Source organism: Falco punctatus (genome assembly GCF_963210335.1).
Source record: "Falco punctatus genome assembly, contig: scaffold_40, whole genome shotgun sequence".
NCBI lineage: Eukaryota > Metazoa > Chordata > Aves > Falconiformes > Falconidae > Falco > Falco punctatus.
This window is the reverse complement of record NW_027660300.1, coordinates 413,309-430,930: the sequence shown is the minus strand read 5'-3', so window position 1 is coordinate 430,930 and position 17,622 is coordinate 413,309. Positions and strand designations below refer to the sequence as shown.

Here is a 17,622-nt window from a genome sequence, read left to right as displayed (position 1 = left end):
GAGACAGTGACGACTTCTGAAGTCATCTTTTCAGCAGATTGTCTCAGCAAAGGCTCTTTCTGTTATTCACCCGTTTTCTCCTCCCTTTAGTCTTTGGTCTTTTAGGTACCTCTCACCTGTACTGCTGCTTTTAGCTTCAGGAAGGAAAAACTTGCGTGTCTTCCTGCAGCCAAACTGTCTCCTTACCCAACTCTTCCCTTGTGTTTAGATCTATCTTTCTGTATCTAACAGCCTAAAAGATTTCTCATGAGAGTGTCCCTTGCAGAAAGGCACCTCATCAGAGACAGCTTGGAATGGGCATCTGCTTGTGGAGGCTGTTGGCCTATTTATGACACTTGATCATTCTTGACATTGCTTGCAGGTCTGAATAATTCTTCTGCACCTGTGTGCAGCCAGTCCTCTAAGGCAAACAGGTGGGGATGGTGCAAAGGAGCTGCAGCACCCCCCTGCAGAATTGAGGGGAGAAGTCTGATGTAAGGAGAAGGGATGTGAGTCCCAGGGGACAATGAGAAAAAGGGTGGTCTTGGGGACATTCAGAGCAAGGTTGTCCAGCCTGTGTCAGACCTCAAGGGACTGCGATTCCTACCAGTCCAGACCTCCTGAGGAGATCCTCTGCATCATTATCACTTGGAGATTGCTGCTAGAACCTCCTCTCTAACCTAATCAGGAGCAAAATATAACCTATGAAATGAAAAATAATTCCTTTCAAATGCACTTTGAAATCCTCTCTCTTATCTACGTGAATGGAACAGATTCAATTAGCTGCACAGCTCTTCAAGACTTGAAGGAAATGACAAAAAGGCAAATACCTCCTTAGGGCATTGGGGGCTCCTGCCATGAACCTGAGCTGCTGAGAGCAGGCTGAACCAACCACTCAAGGAATGTAAGTCAGAAGCAACACTGAAAATACCTTCAAACATTGATGGGTCCCGCTGAGGGCCATCGCTGACAAAGCGTCCCCATGGACTCGTTAGAGGAGCTAATTAGAGGCCAGACCTGCAGGTAGGCAAAGGTACTGTGTCGGTGGCTGTAATGCTGCAAAACACATTTGGATTTTTGTATGAAGCAGAAAGGCCAAGCCCTGACCCCCAGGCTCTTGGAGGGCAGAGCAGAAGACCCTCCAAATCCAGTTTCCTGTCACAGGCCTTGGTGGCATGGGCAGCTGCCAGTGCCAGGGGCACAGAGGCCTCAGCCCCCTGTGGGGCCATTCAGCCTTGCTGCAGCCCTGGGCCATCTCCACTGCAAGTTGCCCTACACTGTCCATGTGGCACCTCTTTCCACTCTGGGGGTTGGACTCTTCCTTGCTTTCCTACCCAGCCCTCACAGACGCATTTCTCTGCCTTTTCTCAAGTTTTTCCCCTCCTCCCTGCTTGTTCCTTGAAGCTCAAAGCCATGGGACAATCCAGGCAGCCTCTGGGTGAACTCTGGCATCAGAGGGCAACCCTCAGAGGGACATTTCTTTCTCTTCACATCCAATCTTACCTTTCCAAGCAGCACTTTGCGGAGGTTTTCTCTTCCTGTCACTATCAGGAATCACTCCCTTATCTCCGACACCCCCCTTCAAGCAGGTGCATGCTATTGCTGTGGTGCCCTGAGGCTCCACTTTGCCTGTCTCAAGACATTGAGGACCTTCAGTCTCCCTCCACAGGCTCCATCCAGGCAGGCATCCTCCACAGCCTCTCCAGTTTTTCCTCACTCCTGCAGAATGAGAAACCTCAAAGCCCAGGCACAGATCACCCGGATGTGGCCACAACAGTGCTGTGTCAAGGGGGATGATGCTGAGTCAAGGGGGATGATCAATCCTTCTTCTGAGTGGCCACCTATGGTGAAAATCTCAGAATCAGCAAAGGAGGACAGCCAATGGCCAGGGAGGAAAGGGAAAGGAGAGGTGGGCTACTTGCATGGGAGGATACAGGGGCGGTCAACGAGAAGCAATTGTGCATGGGAAAGGAGGGAAAAAGGTAGGAAAGGGTGAAGAACAGGAATCCATAGGAAGCAGCCAAGCAGCCCTGCATCTGAGCAGCAAAGCTTGGAGTGGGAAAAGAACGTCGCAGGTCATCTGACACACTTTCTGTTAGGCTTCAACCGCTGCTGGAAACCTGAGTGATTTCCCCGCCATCATGAAGGCAAGATCCATGGTGGATGGAGATCCAGAATCATTCATGCTGGAAGGGACCTCCGGAGGTGTCCAGGCCTACATGCTGCTCAGAGAACGATCAGTTATGGGGTTGAAGCAAGTAGCTCAGGCTTTCCGTCAAGTGGGGCTTGAAAAGCTCCAAGGATGGACATGGCACAAGCTCTGTGGGACATCTGCTCCACTGCTTGACTGTCTTCATGGGGAAGGACATTGTCTTCCCCTGCTTCAGCTGATGCCCATTGGCCCTCACAGTCCCGTCACGCACAAGAGGCAAGAACCTGGCTGCCTTTTCCTGCTGATATGACCCAAGAAGATATGGGAAGGCTGTTATTAGGTGTCCCCAAAGCCTCCTCTTCTCCTGGCTTTGCACCTTTCAAATAAGGCCCATGGCATCCTGGGCTGCATTAGGAAGAGCACTGCCCAAGGGTTGGTGGAGGGGATCTTTCCTCTCTACTCAGCCCTGCTACAGTTTGTCTTGTTGACTTGCTCTTGATTTCTACTTTACCAGAGTCACCCATTCTTGACTGAAAGGTGCCATCTACATTTTTCACCATTCCTGCCTTGTCTTTTGTTCAAAACAAGTCCAGGAAGCGTTTGTGCCATGTTGGCCAGGGATCATTGCTGCGATGGATTGACGGGACGCAGGGTGATACAAGCCAATGTCAATTTATTGTACAGTAGCACGAGTTTATATACATTTCAGAAGCTGCGCGTTTTAAACAGATTGGTTCTTGAAGCTGTGCGTTTTAAACAGATTGGTTCTTGAAGCTGTGCGTTTTAAACAGTTGGTTCTTGAAGCTGCGCGTTTTAAACAGATTGGTTCTTGAAGCTAAGCATTGCATACTAGGCAATCCCCAACTCATGGTTAACTACCATCAATTAACAGCAAGGTGTTACCTTTCCTTCCCAGCATCCGTCCCCCACTCCCCTATGCTCTCTCAGCATGACTCAGCATGTTAATTGTTGTGTCTATTCACACTCCTTGTCTTCCCAGGGTTAGTGACCTCCAAGCTCGAGCACATTCCCTTCAGCTAACTGATTGCCACGCATGGTCCTAGTTTCCAGCCCGCTCCTGCAGATCATCTTCCACTTTCCCTTCAACCAAGGCCTTCAAGTAAAGGTCCCTTTCTCTAGCGGTCTAAAGGAGATGTCGTTCTCCTTCTAGCCTTTGTCAGGAGGTTGAGAGAATCTGAGCAGAAGACCTTTGCACATGCAGGACTTAGTGATGAGTGTCACAGGAAACCTGAGCAGGCCTGTGCTGTGCTCCATGTACCTCTTTGCCTTCAGGCTGAGCTGTGCTGAGTGTGTCCCTGGGTTGCAGAACAAGCCATATTGGAAGAAGAAATTTGCAGGAAGCTGCTGGTGAATGGCCAACCGCACGGCCTTACCTTTGTCTGGGACTGCAGTTACCGACTCCCAAGTGAACATCTCCTCTTAGAACACGAGAAGTGATGACTAGAATGGGTTTCCCTGGCACAAAACACTTCAAGAGCTGACAGGAGACAATGTGGGATAACCCTTCTGCAGGCAGGATCTGCACCACTTGCTGCACCACTCTCCCAACGCTGTAAACTCCGTGTTCCCGGCCTCGGAAGGGACGGCATACAGCTGACACGATTGTCTCTGTGTGAGGAGAGTTTGCTCTAACCAAGGCCATTGGAAATGACACTTTGTCTCAGAGTCCAAGTGCCTTTCTTACTGCAGCCATAACCAGCTGGGCTGCTGATAGCCAATCCCCCAAGGGAACGGGACACTCCAGGGACCTCAAACTCGCCTTCATGGCCACGTGCTTCCTAGTGGCCTATGAGCTTCTCAGATGTAATGGATGTCATAATGATAGCCCAGATCATCAGCCTGCTTGTGGCCTTGGTTACTCCTTGGCTAGCGGTTCCTGAATTGGGGAAGGCAGCGATAACGAGATGCGCAGCAATGGAAGAGATGGCCAAGGACCCTGCAGGTGCCATGAAGGCTTTTCAGGAAGAAGTGTGAATAATGGCCCCGAGAGCTGTGCAAATTGGAATGGCATTAGATATGAAGCTGGCGTCTGAAGGCAGAGTCTGTGCTGGTTTTAATACCAGTTGTTGCGTATACGTAGATCAAAGTGGGAGAATTTCTGCAGATACATGTGTAAAAAAAAAAATTGGAAAACATTCTAATATTTGTCGTGAGTTCCAGAAAGTTTGTGCCTTCTATGAAATTGAAGTCAATTGGAATATTCTGACATCCTGGTTTCCTGATTTACAACTATGGGTTAAGAAGTTCATCTCCAGATACCTTTCTCCTCTTTCTCTTTGATCACTCCAATCCATTTTACCTATGTAGCTTCTGCTTTAAGGGTCAGAGAGGAAAAGCTGGACTGTCTTTCAGTAGTGTCTGTAATTTTCCCTATGGGCAACTCTTCAGTAGTGGCAATAGACCTCATGGGGATTTGCTTGAACTCACAAGTATACAGCTGAGAAATGTATTTTTTATTTATTAAGTTCTAACCCACTACCCCCCCCCCCCCACACACACACGATAATTAATCCCTCTTTTCTTCCTGTGTACACCCTGTTCTGTAAGGAAAGCAGCCAATAATTACTGCCAAGAATTTGCTATATTCAACTGCAGAGTTGGTTGAAGAAGTCTGATGTCAAGTGATGTAAGTCTCATGGGGCTGAGGACAGAAATCGTGGGGCTGGAGAGCTGAGGAGCAAGGCTGTCCACGCAGTGATTAGCTCCAGGGGCTGCTTTTCCTACCTGTCTGCACCTCCTCAGGAGACACTGTGCATCAATAGCAATTGGAAAAGCCTTCTATCAATTCCCCAAAGTGCTCATTACCTGCCTTTCTCTTTCACTGTGCGGCTGAAACTTATCTCATGAAGTGTAGGAGCCAAACTTGAAGACCAGATGGCCCTGATGGAGGAGACAGGGCTCAAAAGGGCTTTCTGCCTCGTCATGAGCCCAGGGTGTCTGTGGTGCTGTGGACTTCAGGTGTTCAGAGGAGACTGAAGAAGCCTCTCAAGAACACCAAGTCAGGAGCAAACCCACAGTCCCTGGAAGCGTTAATGGGCCCCACTGAGGGCCATGGCTGAGAAGGCCTCCCCATGGCCTTGTTAGAGCCCATCCTTGGAGGCTGTGAGTGCAGGTAGGCAAAGGCGCTGTGCAGGCAGCTCTGCTGCTGAGCAAAGCCTTGGCTTGCTTGATGAAGCAGAAAGGCCAAGCCGTGACCTGCAGCCTGTGGGGAGGTCGGTGCTGTCCCTCACACAGGGCTCAGGGCTCTTCCTGGGGACCATGGAAGGTGGGCATCCAATGCCCAGTGAAGGACAGCAATGGCACAGCAACTTCCAGCTTCCCCATGGGGCTGCAAGGAGGCAACGATGCTCCCGTGCCAAGAGGACATCATGTCTTCTCATGGCCCTCAGAGGCAGAGACAGCTGCCACAGCCAAGGGGACACAGACCTGGGTTCTACTGGTGCCTTCCAGCCTTGCCAGTGCCCTCTGCCATCCCCACCATAGGCTGTCCTGCATGGTTGGAGCCCTGCCCCTGTTTCCCTGCAGGCTGTAGGCACCATCTCGCTGCCCTGCCTTGCTCTCTCCCCAACATTGCCATACCTTCGCTGAGGTACCTCCACTCTCACCGGCTGTTCCTTGAAACACAAACCATGGGCTGATCCAGGCTCCCTCTGGCTGAGCCCTCGCACCGCAGCAGGACCCCTGGAGTGACAGTTCTTCCTGCTGAGGTCCCGTCTCTGCTTTCCTAGTTGAAACTTGGTGACATTTTTTCCTCTCTCCTGCTGTTTTCCCCTGCCCAGGAAAGCTTTACCATCTCAGAAAATACCCTTCCAGCAGGGAATGCAGCCAGGAAGCCTTTTCTTATGCTCTGCTCTCTCACCAGAGAGAAGGAATACTCACATGGTCTCCCAAACCACGTAACTGCTGCTGGCCTTTCAGCTTCTCCCAGGGACATGACCAAGCCATGTGCCTGCTGCTGTCCCATCATGTCCCGAGGCAAAAACAACCCCTATCCCAGCCCTTCTCCTGGATGGGGCCTATGGGGTCCCTTGGCAGAGGGACTGTCCCAGCCACGTTCCTGATGCTGGCCTGTCACCTCCAGAGGCAGAACTGACCTCACAGGCCCCTCGCAGCCAGGCATGTCCTCCTGCATGAGGAGTTCCTGAGACCGTTTTTCCCTCCCAATACCACACCCCTCCATCACCCTCATTCTGGCTCAGGTCCTGACCACAGAAAAGCATGCTGGTTTCATCAGATTTGTCAAATATCTTTCCCACAAGCCATTTCCCACAAGCTCATCTTCAGCTCAGCCCCTCTATTTGTGTTGACACATTTTATATATGCCTTTATAGCTCTATGGTGTTTTTTTTGGTTGGACTGACCTCTGGAGGTCATCGAGTCCACCCCTCCAGCTGAGGCAGGGTCACCTAAACCAACTTTCTCAGCAACTTGTCTAGGTAGGCTTGCAATATCATAGAAGCACAGAAACAGAGAATCATTTAGCTTGGAAAAGACCTTGAAGATCATCAAATCCAAATGTAAACTCAGGACGGCCAATTCCATCACTAAATCATGCCATGAAGAATTGCATCTACCTCTATTGAAACACCTCAAAGGGCTGGTGTTTCCACCAGCTCCCTGGTTCCAATGCTTGAGCACCTTTGCAGTGAAGATGTTTTTCCTCATATCCAATCTGAACCTCTCCTGGTGTAACTTGAGGCTCTTGCCTCTTGTCCTGTCACTTGTTATGTGGCAGAAGACTCCTACCCACCCCATCTACAACCTCCTTTCAGGTACTTCTAGAGAGCAGTAAGGTCCCCCCTGAGCCTCCTACTACCCACACTAAACAACTCAAGTCCCCTCAGTCACTCTTCATCCAAGCAGGGATCCAGACCCTTCACCAGTTTTGTTGCCCTTCTCTGGAAATGGTCCAGGACCTCAACGTTTCTCTTGAAGTGAGGAGCCCAAACCAGAAACACGTTGTTTGAGGTTTGACTTCAGCAGTGCCGAGTACAGGGGGTCCATCACTGCCCTGGTCCTGCTGGCCACGCTCTTTCTGATACCAGACAGGATGCTATTGGCCTTCTTGGTCATCTGCACACAACTGCTGGCTCATGCTCAACCGTCTGTCAACCCTCACCCTCAGGGTGCTTCCCCAGCAGGCAGCCTTCCAGCCACTCTGCCCCAAGCCTGTAGCCTTGTGGGGGGCTGTTGTGGCCCAAGTACAGAACTGGCACTTCTCCTGGTTGAACCTCATACAATTGGACTCACTTGAAAGGTCCAACCTGTCCAGATCCTTCTGTAGAGACTTCCTGTCCTCAAGGACACCAGCACTGCCACCCAACTTGATGTAGTACAAAAAATCACTGTGGGTGCACTCAATCCCCGTGTCTGGATTGTTGATAAAGTTCTGAAACCGGACTGGCCCCAGCACTGAGCCCTGGGGAACACCACTCCTTATGGGCCATCGTCACCTGGATGTCACTCCATTTACTCCCCCTCTTGGGGCTTGGCTGTCCAGCCAGCTCTAACCCAGCGTGGAGAACACCCATCGAAGCCATGAGCAGCCAGTTACTCCAGGAGAATGCAGTGGGAGATGGAGCCAAAAGGCTTTCCTAAGGTCCAGGTAGACAGCATGCACAGCCTTTCCCTCATCCACTGGGCAGGTCACCTTGTCCCAGCAGGAGATCAGGTTCATCAGGCAAGACCTGCCTTTCATAAACCCATGCAGGCTGGTCCTGACCTCCTGGTTTTCCTGCGGCTCCTGTGCGATGGCGCTCAGGATGATCAGCTCCACAACCTTCCCTGGCACTAAGATCAGGTTGACAGGCCTGTAGTTATCCCGATCCTCCCTCCTACCCTTCCTGTAGGTGGGCACCACTTGACTAACATTCAGCCTTCTTGGGCCTCCCCAGTTAGCCAGCACTGTTGAAAGTCATTGCTGTGCTGAGGCAATAGAGAAACAGACCAATGATTTTCAAAGTGTCCCTACATCACGGGATGTCCATGGTCAAGGACACAATCAAAAGCACCTTGTCCTTTCTGGGTATGAGGTTCACCGGAACCACATGTCCTCTGGGGCTGCAGAGGCATCACTGGCAGCAATGCCTTCTCCTGCAGCACTGCACAGTCCAGCCCTGCATGTCTCTGGTCCCAGGGACAGCATGGATTGCTCTCCTTAGGGACATCTCATTTCACCTTCACAGTGACCTCTGCCCACCACCCCAGCATGCGCTGCAGCAAAACATTTTGCTGGCGTGTGACCTTGGACACTTGGTACCCATTATTATTTTTGTTGTTACATGTCTGAGCTTGGCCCAGGTGACACAGGTGTGGTTCAGGGTAACTCTGCTCTGAAATAACCTAAATCAGGGTGAGGAAGGGGAAAAGTCTTATTTAAGCAGCGTGAGGAAGCCTTAGGATCAATAACCTCACATCTTCTTGGGGAATTTAGAGATCCTGCGTGTTTACATGGCAGGGGTTTGGGAGTGGTTTGGAGGTGTTTGTAGGGCTGGCAGAGGTGAGAAGAGACCAAGAGCTGACTCCATGGCCATAACAGCCACTTTCATTTGACTCCAAAATGGACCAGCCCCTGCCCAAACCTGAGCCAATAAGCAATTCTAGTGGCACCTCTGTGATCCCCTATGGCAGAAAGGACCAAACACAACGAGAGAGGAGTGAGAACTATGTGAGAGAACAACCCTATAGACATCAAGGGGAGTGAAGAAGGAGGGGAGCAGCGAGACAGAGGCTTGGTGGGATCCTGCAAGCCAGTGGTCAAGTAACCCCCCGCCGACAGTCACAGGGCAGCACAGTGACAATGCTCCTTTAGGTGTCTGCAGGTTCTTTGCATCGGCATTCTAGCACAGCTGCCAGATGGGCCAGCAGCTGTGATGCTCCCCTGGATCTGAAACCCTGCATCATTCGTGTCCACCTTGGTTCTAGGAGCAAAGAAACGGTGGAGTCTCATCTCCCAGGGGGAGTGAGGCAGGAGAGCAGCAGAGTGCAGGCCCCAGGTCACACACTGGCAGGCTGTGGCCTGTGCAGAAGGAGGGAACGCTCCTTCGGGTGCCCTGGAATTGCCTCACAAGCATAAACTCCATTTTCAATGTTGGACCTGTTGGAGGGTGCTGTCCTTGCCGAGCAGCTGTGCTGAGCTCTGCCACCTGCCCTGGCACTTGGTTCCCTCAGTGTCACAGCTCTGTCTGCAACAGGACGGGCTCCAGCTGCCTCTGCGTGGGCCCCTGGCTGAGGGCACTGCTGCACATCTGGGCTGAAGCCCCCCAGCTGTGGCACCAGCCCAGCTCTGCCTGGCCACAAGGCAACCTGGTACCAAGTGTCCCCGAGCCCGTGCGTGCAAAGGCTTTGCTTCAGAGCAGAGACGTGGCCTGGGCAAAGGAGAGCTGAGTCTTGAGCCCTCGGACTGTGCAATGAAGTGCTGCAATGGGCTCTGCAGGGCTTACTGAAGCACTGAGGACATCCTCCCCGCCTCTGCCTGTAAAACCACCTAACACACCTAAAAACCAAAAACACAAACCAAACCCACTCCAGTCAATAGTAAGACAAAGGTAACTGTGGTAGTGACAGATTGCAACCTCCATGTCAAACAGCCCTCAAACGAGGGCAAAACCCCGCTTGGGGAGCATGTGCAGTCAGTGAAAGCCTTCCGTGGTGCTGCCTGAGGGTGAGCACTAATGTACATCACGAGTGAGAAACTTGTAACCTATCCCGTGTAGGTAAATGAATAAGCGAGGTGCTATGAAGTGTCAAAGTGGACAATGAGGGGATAAGTGAGTGGAGACTCCATGGGAACTTCTGGGATCAGTGGATGGGCTGAACCTGTCATTCCCCCTAGGGACGCCTATAGGGTAAAACTTTATGCTAGCACTAACTCACGATACCTGTTGGTCAGGGTGTTGCTTTAAGCGTGTTTTGCAGTCAGTCTACCATTACTGGCATCCCTTGAACCTTACTCTGTCACAAACTTGCATAATAAAAATCTTCAGCTGAAGTTCATTTTCTATAAGTCTCTGGAGATGTGAGTAGGGGTTTTAAGGGCTCTGACTCAATGATGCTGTCAGCGGGGTTCCTGGATAGGTTGGTAGAGTCACCCTCGGATACAGTGGGCTGTCAAAGCGCAGGTCGTGGGCAGGTTGGTCAGACACAAGGGTCTCGTCTGTCTTGGGAAACTGCCAGGCTCATTAAAAAACAAGAGTGTGAGGAAACCCCTCGTCTTAGTCTGAAAGCACTGCTGCACATCTGGGCTGAAGCCCCCCAGCTGTGGCACCAGCCCAGCTCTGCCTGGCCATAAGGCAACCTGGCACCAAGTGTCCCCGAGCCCGTGGCTGCAAAGGCTTTGCTTCAGAGCAGAGACGTGGCCTGGGCAAAGGAGAGCTGAGTCTTGAGCCCTCGGACTGTGCAATGAAGTGCTGAAATGGGCTCTGCAGGGCTTACTGAAGCACTGAGGACATCCTCCCTGCCCTGCCTGCAGAACCACCAGACACACACGTACACACACGCTCCTTTAGGAGTACTTGGATCCTAAGCTGCAGTCTTCCCGGTGTCCTGTCTAGGAATGGGTTAACAAAAGTTGATACTCATGCAGAAAACTTTTCCTAGTAAGGGAATTGCCAGTGCTGGAAATAAGTGTGTCCCCCCAGGTGAGGCAAGGCCCATGAGGGATTGCCTCATGCTGCTGCCCATCAGGTTCCCCTGCAGCCCCAGGGACAGCTGGAGGGAGCCCCGAGGGGCAGAGGAGGGAGGCAGGGAGAGCTCAAAAGCAGACCTTGGTGGGAGGCTGCTGAGAGCTCCCTGCTGGAGAAATCTGCAGAGCCCTTGAGCCGGTAAGTGTGTGGCTGCAGGGCAATGCCTCTGCAGTTGCTAGCCAGGTCTGCAGCAGCTGGGGCCCCCCCAGCCTGTGGGACCGTGTGGGAGCCTTTTGCTGTGGAGGAGGCCAGTGTGCTGCAGAGCAGGGCTTCCCTGCTGCAGCGTGGGAGGGCCAGGGCATGTGGGCTGCCTTGTGCCAGGGCCGGCTGCAGGGCTGTGAAGGTGGCTGTGCAGGCAGGGGTGCCCAGGGCTGTCCTTGCCAGCAGGGTCCCTGCAGCCGCGGGGGCTGTGTGCTGGGGCAGGGGCTCTGCCGCCTGCCAGGGGCAGCTCTCAGCCTGCCGGGGGGCTCCCCACAGCTCTGGGGGCATATGGACTGAGCCCCGAGAGGGAAGGATCTCTCTGCTGTTGAGAGTGTGCTGCATGGCTGAGCGCTGCTTACAAGGATAGGTTACCCTCAGAATATGTCTGGATGAGACTTTTCGTATCGAAGGTCAGCGCAGGGATTGCTATGATAAATCCAGGGCTCTCCTCAATCTGTGTTTTCAGCTTTCTGTTGTTGGGGGCAGGAGAGGGAAGGCAGAAATGTTAATGGAGATCTCGAGTTTGAAGATGTCCCTGAGACTGCCAGCTGTAACTGTGAGTGATGAGGAGGTCTGCCAGGAGCCTCCTGAAGTGCCCTCAGCCACTCCTCCGCCTATGAACAGCCGCAGCAGCACCTTTGCTGGAGCCATCAGGGTGGTTCTGGGCTGCCCTTTTCCCCCTGCGGACAGGACCCTGCGCCCAGCCAGTGCCCTGCAGAGAGGCACGTTTGTGCGGGGCCAGTGCACAGAGGCAGAGATGTGGTCTGTGAGCGCTGACAGGGAAAGACCTGGCGCAGGGAGATACCTCCCACAAAGAAAATCTCCTGACATCCAGGATATTGCAAGGACTGATAGGAAACTTCAGACAGAATTGTTGTTGAAAGCAGAATCAGAAAGCTCTCTCTGACCATGTGCAGTGCAGACCCCTTTCTCTGAGGCATCCCCCTGGCTGCTCTCCCCCCAGCAAAGCCTCTGCCCTCAGGGCTGGGGGTCCCGAGGTGTGAGCCACCCCCTCTGCAGCCAGAGCTCCAGCAGAGCCGCGGTGCAGCTCTGCAGCCACGTGCCCCGGTCCCTCTGCAGAGCACAGGGGCTGAGAGCAGCTGCCCGGCAATGTTGGTGTTGGGGAGGTGGCGAGCAGAGCTGGGCAAGGGCAACGCTGCCCTCAGTGCCTGGCACGCTCGCCCTGGACACTCTTACCTAGACCATCACTGCAATTTTACTTCTTTCTCTGCCTTTTGGGGTTAGTTTTATTCTCTAGCTCTTGCTGTCAGGCTCTCTGGGGCTGGGTGTTTCAGCTGCAGAGTCACACTCTGACCTTGTGGGTCCTCTCCTGCAGGTGTGTCCATGGGAACAAGGGTCCCAGCTTTCCTCTCACCTGTGGGGCTGTTGGCAATGCCCTGTGTGGGGCTGGGCAATGGGCTGGTTCTCCCTGAACCTGATGCTCTTGTTAGGGCACTTGGCTACCTCCTTGAAGTTCCCTTCCAAGCAGCGCGTTGCCCTCCAGAATGGAAACCTGTCCCCTCGCACCCATTAGTGAGCTGAAAGCCCCACGTAGAGGCGTAGAGTTTCTGTGATGGAGAAAACGCTGTTGGGGTGGGTGAAATGAGCTGTGTATCCTTTGCTGTGGGTGGGATGCTGAGTTCTGATGAAAGCCTACAACCTTTACTGGTCTGTGGTGGGTCAGTCTGTTCTCAGCAGTGCCTTGTGGTATTTCAGGGCAACATGGGAGTGTGGCCACCATTCATCTCAGGAAGGTGCAAGCCCACAGAAACTGGGAACCAGCAGGACAGACCACCTCCCCTCACTGTGCACTCACCCACAGGCAATCCTCTTGCCTCACAGACCTCACTCTGTTCCACCGGAGGGCAGCAAAAATGCTCTGCTTTTCTGACATCCGAGAATACTGAACAGGAGAGATGGGGGGAGCTGTGAAAAAAACTAAAACTCCCTTAAAATGCCTTCACCCTTCCCGTTCCTTAGCACTGGCGCTGCAGATGCTGAGCAGCCCTTCTGCGTTGGCACTGGTTTCACAGGACAAAGTTAAACACCAGGACTGGTCCCTGCCCCCACCCACTGCTGCAGAGTGGGGCTGGCTGGTCAAGAGCCCGTGGGCAGATGCCCTGCTCTTCATCGCCCACACGGCCAGCACCAAGCAGGGCTGCAGCCACACAGCTGCAGGAAGGTCTCCGAGGAAAGAGAGGGATGTCTGTGTGTGACGGGGGGATGGTCTGTGGGAAATGGCTTTGATTTTGCTTGCAGAAGTCTCCCCTAAATTATCACTGTCTTTTTCTCCTGTGACAGGACCATATGCCCAGAGGCAGCAGATGCCCAACAGCAGCTCCATCACCCAGTTCCTCCTCCTGGCATTGGCAGACACGTGGGAGCTGCAGCTCTTGCACTTCTGGCTCTCCCTGGGCATCTGCCTGGCTGCCCTCATGGCCAACGTACTCATCATCACCACCGTAGTGTGCGACCACCACCTGCACACCCCCATGTACTTCTTCCTCCTCAACCTCTCCCTCCTCGACCTGGGCTCCATCTCCACTATTATCCCCAAAGCCATGGCCAACTCCCTCTGGGACACCAGGGACATCTCCTACTCAGGATGTGCTGCACAGCTCTTCCTGATTGTCTTTTTCCTTTCAGCAGAGTGTTCTCTCCTCACCGTCATGGCCTATGACCGCTTGGTGGCCATCTGCCAGCCCCTGCACTACGGGACCCTGCTGGGCAGCAGAGCTTGTGTCCACATGGCAGCAGCTGCCTGGGCCAGTGGGTTTCTCAATGCTGCGCTGCACACGGCCAATACACTGTCACTGCCGCTCTGCCAAGGCAATGCCCTGGGACAGGTCTTCTGTGAAATCCCACAGATCCTCAAGCTCTCCTGCTCACACACTTACCTCAGGGAAGTGGGGCTAATTGTGGCTGGTGCCTCTTTATTATTTGGCTGTTTTGTTTTCATTGTGCTGTCCTACGTTCAGATCTTCAGGGCTGTGCTGAGGATCCCCTCTGAGCAGGGGCGGCACAAAGCCTTTTCCACGTGCCTCCCTCACCTGGCCGTGGTCTCCCTCTTTGTCAGTACCGTCTTGTTTGCATACCTGAAGCCTCCATCCATCTCCTCCCCATTGCTGGACCTGGTGGTGTCAGTCCTGTACTCGGTGGTGCCTCCAGCACTGAACCCCCTCATCTACAGCATGAGGAACCAGGAGCTCAAGGGTGCAATGTGCAAACTGATAGCTGGATGTTCTTCTGAAGGAATAAAATTTTGAATAGCACTTATAATGTAATTCATCACAGACCCAGAGTGTCTTCTGAATGTGTTGTAGTTGCTCATGGTATTTCATTTCTGATAAAGGTATCGTCCCAATTCTAATTCCTTCTGTGGTTTTCTTTTCTGAAGGTGCCCTGCTCTCTCTTCATCTAACAAAGCCATAAGGCCATTAAACCACTATGTTTTTCCTGGGATTCTTTCTTCCAAAACCTTTCTGGAGCTGCAGGGACAGTTCCTGTATCCACAGATGGAGGGGAAAAGGTTCCTGGCATGGCAGCAGTACCAGGGAACACCAGCCCTTGGCTCTCCAGTGCTGTCCTCCTTCCACTTCCACACTCCCCTTCTGACACCCTGCCTTGGTGTAAGCCCTGAGTGCTCTGGCAGCTTGGTCACCGCCGTGCTGCGTGGCAGTCCTGTGAGCGCAGGCAGGGGCAGGCAATGGGCACTCTGTGACGGTGCTGGCCTCCATCAAATCTTCTGGATTTGTGGAGACCACCTGAATGCGGCACTGCAACGTGCTTCCTTGAACCGAGGTCCCCGTGCCCATTGCTCATGACGAGGGCCATCTCCGCGAGGTGCCGAGCAGGGCGCGACACCCCCGGGCTGAGGTGCTGCCAGCCTCTGGCAGGGGCAGCAGGAGGCCAGGCAGTCACTGTGCCCGCTGCAGTGCTCTGCCTCCGCACGTGCCAGGGACGGGTTCATGCCTCTGAGCACCCCTGTGTGCGTGAGGCTGGGGTTCAACCACGCCAGCAGTGCATGAGGCCAGCTGAGGTGGGGACACCTCCCAGGGCACCGCCGTTCCTGTGTGTGACTGCAGGAACAAAGGCCACTGTCCCAGGGAGGTTCATCTCACACGCCGTGCGCAGGCTCAATGCAAGTGCCTCTGTCTGGTCACGGCACCCTTTCTGGATGGTGCCCTCAAATGTGTCCGAGCAATCAGGGAGGTTCTGGGGTCCTGGCAAAAGGCAGACATCCAGCCTTTGTTCAGGAAAAGCAAGAAGGACAATTGGGAGAAATACAGGCTGGTCATCCTCACCGTAGTGTCTGGGGAAATGACGGTGGAAATACTCCTGCAGCCAGTTCCAGGTAATTGTGGAACTTCAAAGGGATTGTTGCACCCATACGTATTGAGGAAAGAAGGGGATGGTTTGTACCTGCACCTTTGCAAGGGGTTTGACTTTTTCTCCTGCACTTTCTGTATAGGCAGATGGGTGACTTCTGGAGTGAAGAAATGGAGGACACTGTGGGTGGGAAGTTGGCTGGTGGCTTGTAGCTATGTCTCGAGCTAGCTCAACGGCATCAGGGAGCGAAACCCGACCTTGGGAGAGAGACACAGTTATGCTTGTTGGAAGGAAGCCATGGGAGCAAGAGGAGAACCTTGAAGATAGGGAGTGGTCTGCAGAGCTTGTGGCCTTGTAGATAAAGGGAGTTTCTGAGCTGCTGTGTCTGTAATAAAAAAAGAGCCCAGAGTGGAAAATTGCTGAGCACAGTTACAGGCTGACACGTCAGCCCCCTGCAAAGGTATAAAAGGCTTGCTTGATTTTAATAAAGTGTCTCCGAGGTGTCTTCAAGTGTCTTCGTGCCTTCAATCCGCTCCCAGAGTCGGTGCATCATACGCCACAGGGGCTCAAGACCAAATGTCACCAGTGGTCAAGTCCTCCTGGTGGCCACTGACTAGTGGCATCTACCAGTGCAAGCAGTTGGGCCAACTGTGTTGAATGTCTTGATTGTCTCCCAGTACAAGCTGACAAAGTGGCTTTTCAGACCCTTCTGTGGATGATGCCAAAGTGGGCAGAGCCCTTGAGAGATGCCATCCAGTTCACCCTGCCTTGATCAGGACAGCTGGACAAGGGCCTTTACAGGGGCCTCTCCCAATCTGAGATATTCTAGGACTCATTGACTCACTTCCCTGGAGAGCTCAGTTGGGATGGGATAGCAGGGGGAAGAAGGGAAAACAGAGGCGCAGAAGCAGAGACAAAACAGGGTCCAGTAGAAACAGAGCAGTTCCCCTGAGGAATGTTCTTCCACCCAAACGGTAGGTAGGAAATCCATGAGATAAACTGGCTGAGAGAAGCTTCCCTTTATCTGCTGGGGTGCTGGGCCACGAGGAGGGTGACGGCTGAGGACGGTATCTCGTGGTCAGTTGTGTCTCAGGGACTCACATTCCAGCAGGAAGCCAATGGCTGTGACGGGGGCAGTGAGGCCAGTTCTGCCTGCGGAGGGGACAGCCCAACAGCAGCAATGTGCCTGGGAAAGGGGCGGTGAGGTCACCTCTGCCTGAAACAGCGCGTAGGGCAGCCCCTGACTCATGTCTGGGACACGTGCTGTTAAGCTCCATCTGCCCGTGTCTCGGGCAGGCCAGCAGAAGGCCCCTGGGTGGCACATGGGCTGTGAGATCCCCTCTGCCTAAGGACCTGGGCTCACTCCACCGAGGGGCTTCTTTCTTGCTTGTCACGTCGCTGCTGCCTGAGAACATGGCAGCACAGCAGCAGGCACACCGCTTGCTCATGCCTATGCGAGAAGCTGAAAGGCTCGCAGCCTTGGAAGAGCGCGGTGAGGCCGTGGCATGGTCAGGGGAAAGGCCACCAGGAGGGTGACGGGTCGGGATGCCCGCCTGAAGGGTGGTTTCCCCGGTGCTGGAGCTTTCCTTGGAGGTAGGGAAGAGCAGGAGGGAGAAGCACTGCCAGCCAGTGCAGCTGGGAAAGTGGAGACTGGAGGTCAGGAGGAGGAAATGTCACTCAAGGGCTTGTGCTGTGGTGGGAGACGTCGTCCAGAAGGAGTGTGAGATCAGTGCATGTGTGTGTGTTTGCAGGAACAGCGTGTGAGGGTGGGCAGACATCGGTGCATGTGTGGCAAGGGCAGGGTGAGAGCAAGGTGGGGAAGCCAGATGGGTGCCTGCAGCCTGCCGGGGAAAAGCAGCAGCTGTGGGACAGCGTAGGACAGCGTGAGATGGAAGGCAAAGGGCACGGGCAAGGCTGGAAGTCACCAAGAGAACCCAAGGGTTGTCCCCTTACATACAGGCATTGCCTCTGCCGTACAGAGTGCAGTTTATGGCACCTGCAGGGTCCTTGGCCATCTCTTCCATTGCTGTGCATCTCGTTATCGCTGCCTTCCCCAATTCAGGAACCGCTAACCAAGGAGTAACCGAGGCCACAAGCAGGCTGATGATCTGGGCTATCATTATGACACCCATTACATCTGAGAAGCTCATAGGCCACTAGCAGGCACGTGGCCATGAAGGCGAGTTTGAGGTCCCTGGAGTCTCCAGTTCCCTTGGGGGATTGGCCATCAGCAGCCCAGCTGGTTATGGCTGCAGT

At 53.6% G+C, this 17,622-nt stretch overlaps 1 protein-coding gene across 1 annotated transcript in view; it reads left to right on the top strand.

Moving 5' to 3' along the window:
- The window catches only part of LOC308057202 (olfactory receptor 14A16-like), a gene marked incomplete at its 5' end in the record, with an annotated part of 209,659 nt that extends 195,137 nt beyond the window's left edge, over positions 1–14,522 (top strand). Inside the window, one exon of the mRNA XM_080411333.1 lies at positions 14,151–14,522. Coding sequence (XP_080267459.1) covers positions 14,151–14,303 — 153 coding nt within the window. The 3' untranslated portion in view covers positions 14,304–14,522. The remainder of the gene's footprint in view (positions 1–14,150) is intronic.
- Between the last annotated feature and the right edge of the window lie 3,100 nt (positions 14,523–17,622).